We start from the raw sequence: 6739 nt of genomic DNA on the forward strand, positions 1-6739 counted from the left end.
TGATATATGCAATAAGGCTAAAATACCCTGTTGTTTAAGTAGTTATCACTGGTCAAATTAGTTGGTCCTATACCTGTGCATTCTTTAGCAATCTCAATACTGCTATTGTGAAACTGTCCCTTTTTACATTTTTACCTGCTTTTTAAATTTAATATTGGCTTAGTGGTGGTTTTAGCAAGCATAATTCAGCAGATTTTATTTTAGAATCGAGGGATACTGGTTAGGTTAACTGCCCGTCATACTGGTACAGAATCCAGGGACACTGGTTAGGTTTACTGCCCGCCGTTACACAACTGAAACACTGCTGAAAAACGGCGCTAAACCAAAATATACAAACAAAGCAAGTCAGTATGATTAAATAAAATTTATGTAGCAGAACGAGATAGTCACATGATCATGTACACAGGTAGCATGGATTTAGTTTTCGAGTGTATATGAAACTAGTGCTACAGAATAAAAAAATAAACATGAGGCCCCGTCGCTTTTGTTAGTGGACAGCGATAACACGGGATTTTCAACTGGCCGTGTTGACACGTTGCGTGTTACACAAGAAGAACTGAAAAAGAAAAGGCACGATAGTAGGGATATACAATCTACAAATAGTGATATTTACGACTGGAATACAGTTATGGCATATTCACTGCCACCTTTTGCAGGTGGTAACATTGCCCGATCGGGCTTTTGACATAAAAACTAATATTTCTTGAAAAATAATGAAGATATTTCTTTCAAACTTAGTCCGTTTATAAAGCATGACATATGATGCATATTAAGACAGAAATATCTTTGTTGCCTTCATTTTTGTTAGAATTACTTCCCTTTTTCTGATTTTTATGATTCATAATTTTTGAAGTCCACAAAAAAAAAAAATGTTTTATTACAATGTTTAAAACAGAAAAGGGTCTTTCTATTGCTCCAAACGTGTGCGCCAATACCTTTATTCTATATATTTAGGGTTAATACTTTGTTTCTAGTGCAGATGTATGAACATTTTTTCTATAATGTTGTTAGTGAAAGCTTAGTAAAATGAATACATTCATGTACAAGTGCAATAATTTAGAGCATTAGAAAGCCATCGAACCCTTTTTTTTGTTTTAAACTTAGCATTAGAGCATATTTTTTTGGACTTCAAATATTATGCGTCATAAAAGTCTGAAAAGGGGAAATAGTTCTGCCAAAACTGAAGGCAACCAAGTTATTTTTATTTCAATTTGTATAATATGTAATGCTTAATAAATGGCCCAAGTTTGAAAGAAATATCTTCATTATTTTTCAAGTTGACTTCCTGCTGGTTGTATTTTCAATTCTGCCTCGAAATTCGATGATTTCTTTTGATTTGAATTTCGTTTTCCGAGTTTGTGCGAAATTCAATGTAAGCAAAATTCTACGTCATCCTTTCGAAAATTTGAATTTCGATCTTCTACTTTTAACATGCCCAAAATATGCCGCCTCAAATTTCAAGGTTATGAAACTTTTAAGTCTTTTTTCTTCTTACACTTACGAAATTTAATTCATGCTCGAAATCAGTTTCTTATGATTTTAATTTTCAACAGACTCGATGTTCAATGCTGCCTCGAATAAAAAACACTGAACATTTCAGTTTCGAGCTTCGAGAAAGATCCAAATTCGATGCGAACTGGAAATTCTTCTTTTTGAAATTTTAAATTACGATCCTCAAGCCGTTTAAAATTGACTATTGGCTGTATGCAAAATCATATGATGGAGTGTCCACTAATTTATAAATCCGTACACTGTGTAAAGAAATCAGTCTTACCGTTAAGAAGCTTAAATTCCGTGAAACTTGACGGAAATATACGAGAATGTTCGAGTCTTTCCGATAACGAAAAAAAATAAAGTACTAAAAGTACAGAAAGGCTGGCTACCACAAAACACTTATTGAAAACTGTGCGGGAAAGATGTTTGCAAAATCTTAGATATTATGGGTTCTCCATATCAAACTAAGGCGAGCATGGGGTATTGTTGTGATGAACCATCTTGGTTAGTGATACAAACGGGCACATAATTCTCACTTGGGAATTTGAAACCGCAAAAATTAAAATCTTAAAAAATTCAGGTTTCGAGAACGTAATTCAATCAAACCACATGCGATAACGAACGAAATTCATTGTTTATTCGAGAAACCTAGTTTTTCCAATGTTAACCATGGTGTACGGTTGATATATTAGAATTAAAAAATCAACTATCGTTTACGGACGTGAACCTATTTTAACGAGTTTGAGAACATGAACCCCAAATTACGAGAGTGAGCCTAGGTTTATGATCATGAACCATAGTTTACGGACGTGACATGTATGGAAATTGTCCAATAATATGAACCCAGTTTCACAGTCGAAAAACTAGGTTTAACGATGGATAAATTAGGTGTTTCGAACGTAAAAGCATGTAAACCTATTCTTTCGAGTAAAAACAAAGGACTACTCCGTAAACCATAGTTCATGCTTGTAAGTGTAGGTTTAGGATATACACCCAAGTTAAAGTTCAATCGAGAACCTGGTTTATCGGACGTAAACATGAATTCAAGAGAGTAAACTATAGTTTACGCCCGCTATCCTGTGTGTTCGCTCGAAAATTTATGTTAGTATTCGATTATCTTAGTTTTTCGACCAAAAATAATAATTATTGGATAATTTGATTGCCGAGAACCATTGTGTGCGGACGAGAACCTATCTTTACGACCATGAACTTGGGTTTACGAGCGTTGATAATAGTTTACGAACGTGAACCTACGTTTACGTTTGGTTTATCGAACAAAACTATGATTTTTTGTCATTACCCTATGTTCACGATCGTGAACCTACGTTTACGATCGTGAACCTATGTTTACGGTCATAAACCCATGTTCACGGTCGTAAACCTAAGTTCTCGATCGTTACAATGTAACATATGTTCACGTTCGTAAACTATGGTTTACACTCGTGAACCCTGGTTTACTCCAGTAAACACAGGTTCACGCTCTTGAACTTAGAAGAACGGCCGAAATTCAAAGTTCAGTTGAAACACCTAGTTGAAACCTGGGCGTGTTTACGCTCGAAAATATGGGTAAATATTAGAAAAACTTGGTTTTACGTTCGAAAAACCTAGTTTATCGATTGTTAATCCTAGGTTTTCGGCCGTGAACCTGGGTTCGCGTTATTGTTGGACAATTGGCATGCCATTACCGTTTATATATGTTTCTAAAGAAGCAATAATAAACATTGAGAGACATAATATCTGATAAGATATAAAGGTAACAAACAGAACATCTATATTTCGATATGCAATCCCCCCGCACCACACACGCATCATGTATGAATGTATGAACATTGATAAGATGGGGCGATTTTCTTGTCGGTATGACGGATAGTTTTGGCTCGAATCCCTCTACAAACCGGACTGTTAATGATTATTCTCTAGTCATGTCCCTCTCTTATACGATGGTTAGGAAACTTGACATACCCGTAATAATGTACATCTTTTGTGAAGAGTATTCAATTCCTACCATGAGATTACTTTACCTAATTTTCCATGAGGGCGTAGGTCCCCACTAGGACCAAACTTTGTTCATTATATTTTTTTTTCAAGTAAGATAAACTGTTTTTTTTCAAGACATTATCATTGATCTGTCATACAAAACTCTGATGAGTGTTCTTTTGGTGGGGTTTCCTTCTTCTTTTCCTCCGACTTCTTCGGATTATCATCAACACTTCTATCATCTCCATACCGTCTCCATCTATAAGGCCTTCCATATGGTCGTGGTCTGTATCCGCCTGTTCCTCTTTTACTCTCTGTATTTCCACTCCGGTTACTTTTTATGTCTCTGATTTCTTTCTCTAATTCCATCATCTTTTTCAATAGTTCATCCATCTTTGCGTTCGTTTCTTCTGCTCTACGTATTGGTTGGTGTGTATTCACTTGTTCTGGAATATTTCGAATCACTGACTTGACATCTGAATCTTTCACTCCATGTTCTGATGGTAAAATTTCGCTTTCTATTTCTAATTCTTCAATCCTTGCTTTCTTTCGAAGGGTATCAAATGATCCTGAGGATTCATATGCTGATCTTGTAGCTATCTTTATTTTCTCAGATAAAAGTCCTCTCCAAAATCGCTCTTTTAACTTTGAATCCTTTCTTGATTCTTCTATTTCACCTCTCTCCAGTGCTTGATAAAATAGAGTCTCTATTCTAACACCCCATTCTGAACACGGCTCTCCTCTGGTCTGTTTTGCCGAGTAAAAATCATGTATGATGGAATCTCCACTTCTAATATTTCCATAGATGTCCTCCATTTTCTTCAGTATCTCCTTAGTGGAAGCTGATGGTTTCAGAGTCAGTAGAACTTTTCTTGCTTTTCCTGTTATCGAATTTCTTACGGCTTGGGCCAGTATGTATTCCTTGTAAAGCTTTGTTTCAATGAGACTTGTTATTTCCAATTTCCATTCTTCAAACTGGTTTCCGTCAAACTGTGGTATTTTGGGCTTGCTGAGTAATCTTCTCGTATCTTCTTCATCTTTCTGCTCCTTTTTATCATCCTTTGCTTTCCCACTTCTCTCTTTATGTTTCTTTTCCAAGCTTTCTTTTTCTTCCCTTAATCGTCTTATCCTCTCCTCTATTTCTTTGCCTTCTTCATCATCAGTACTTTCCGTCTCTTGTTCAGCATTTACTTCCTCCTCTCTAACTTTAAGTTTCTGTATGCTTTTCATCAGCTCATCTTCCTCCTCCTTTTGCTTCTCTCTCCTTAATTTCAATGCTTTCTCTCTTTCTTCCCTTTTTCTTCTTCTTTCTTCTATTTCCTTTCGGTTTCTTGCTTCCATTTCTCTTTCACTATCTAACATCTTCCTTCTTTCCGATTCCTCCTGATTTCGTCGCTCCTCCTTTGTATCATTTTGCATTTTTACTTCCAATTCTTTTCTGATACTTTCCTCCATTTCTTTTTTAATTCTCATTTCCATATCTTTCCTTACTATCTCCTCTATCATGTCATGCCTTTGTCTCATTTCTGTTTCTTTTCTTAACATGTCCTCATTTAATTGCTGCTTAAATGATTCCACTTCATCTGATAATCTTTTCTTCTCCATCAAAAACTCTAACTCTTGCTCTTTCTGTCTTACAACTAACTTCCTTTGATACTCTTCTTGCTCAGCTATCAGTTTGTCCAACTCATACTCTTTCTTTTCTAATCTTTCAGTGGCTTTCCTTTCTCTCATACTTTCTTCTTGTTTCAATAGTTGCATTTCCCTTTCTTTCTGTTTAATTCTTTCTTCTATGGCCTCCTTTTCCTTGTACTGCCGTGATTTCTCAGACTTGTCATCTGTTTTTGCTCTATGAGATCTTATCTGGTCCAAATACTTGCTACCATCAGACATGGGTGTTCTCCTTTCATCCCCTTCCTTTCTTAAGACTTTATGTTTTCTATAACTATCTTTTTGTAATTCTCCTTTATCTTGGCTTTGTATTCCTTTATTTGTATAATCCTGCCTCATGTCCGTGAAGCTTACTGTCGGATTTTTCCTATTTATTCTGGCTGGGCTTTCTCTATAGATGTATCCTTTATCTTGTGTATATTGTTCTGTCACTTTTGAGAAAGTTTGCTCCTGATCTGGACCATTTAACTCACTTAAAAATGTATTCAATTGTTCAATCTCAGCACTGATATCATGACTTTCATTCATGTTATCGTTATCATCTTTGTTCTGAATCACTTCTGTCTCAAGTATATGAGTTGAATTGTGTGAGATATATTCCTCCTCAAATCCTGTTTCATCAACTACGTTGAACTCCGTGTTATCAGTTTCTCCGTGTTCAGGAAACTCTTCTCCTATATAACTTCCATCAAGATCCTCAGTTCTATTGGCAATTTCTCCATATCTTTCTCTATGGTTAACAGTTTCCATATGTTGAACATCTATATCATCTACTCCTGTTATTCTCTCCCTTTGTCTATTCAGTCTCAGTTGCTCTCTTTGTTTTCTTATTAGTTCAAGTTCTTTTTCCATTAGTTCTATTTCTAATTGTTCTTTTCGTTTCCTCTCCTCATCATCCTTTTGAATTTCTCTTCTCCTTAATCTGAGTTCTCTATCTGACATATATTGAGCCATCCTTCCTTTATGAACTATTTGTTTCAACACAATTCTATTTTTCACGCACAGTAGTCAATTCACATCAATTTCACATTAAAGAACACTTTAGTTAACATAAACACACAATACACACTATCACATTCATATATAGACTATATACTTCACTCTCAGTAATATATTTCACTTATAAATGTTTATCACTGAAGATATTTCACTTTCACAGAATATGTATTTCACTCATAGTAATGTAAGTGTTTACCACTTCAGATATATCACTTTTATAGAACACTAAATCCGGTTACAACACAGAAAAATCTAGGTTCAATAAATGATGAAGAACATTTCAACAACAACCTTCATTAGCATATATCTAGATTATATCACTTTACTTCCCTTTGTTTAGTATACGGTATCTGTAACCGCCACTTACACAACTATACACTACTTTAACTACGAGACTGCCCTTATTCAACTATACACCACTTGTAATCTTCACAGAGTTACTTACCTTTATTTAGTAGACGCCACTTGTAGATCTATATTCTGACACTATTACCTCCCTTACTTTATCATACACCACTTGTAGTACTATAGCTTTCCTGAGTTACTAGCCTTACTTTATGTTACACCATTTGTAATGTATGCGGTAACTATGCTGCTT

At 35.2% G+C, this 6739-nt stretch overlaps 1 protein-coding gene across 1 annotated transcript; it reads right to left on the bottom strand.

The window, feature by feature from the left end:
* Positions 1-3612: 3612 nt before the first annotated feature.
* Positions 3613-6345, bottom strand: LOC123532200 (trichohyalin-like). Its single transcript, XM_045313611.2, has one exon. It carries the CDS (start codon positions 6094-6096, stop codon positions 3613-3615), a length of 2484 nt encoding a protein of 827 aa, XP_045169546.2. The 5' UTR covers positions 6097-6345.
* Positions 6346-6739: the final 394 nt, after the last annotated feature.

This window comes from Mercenaria mercenaria, unplaced genomic scaffold (genome assembly GCF_021730395.1).
Source record: "Mercenaria mercenaria strain notata unplaced genomic scaffold, MADL_Memer_1 contig_3762, whole genome shotgun sequence".
Classification (NCBI taxonomy): Eukaryota; Metazoa; Mollusca; class Bivalvia; order Venerida; family Veneridae; genus Mercenaria; species Mercenaria mercenaria.

Excerpts from the sequence above, each read along its gene's own strand:
- LOC123532200 (XM_045313611.2), bottom strand. The coding sequence starts at position 6,096 with ATGGCTCAATATATGTCAGATAGAGAACTCAGATTAAGGAGAAGAGAA.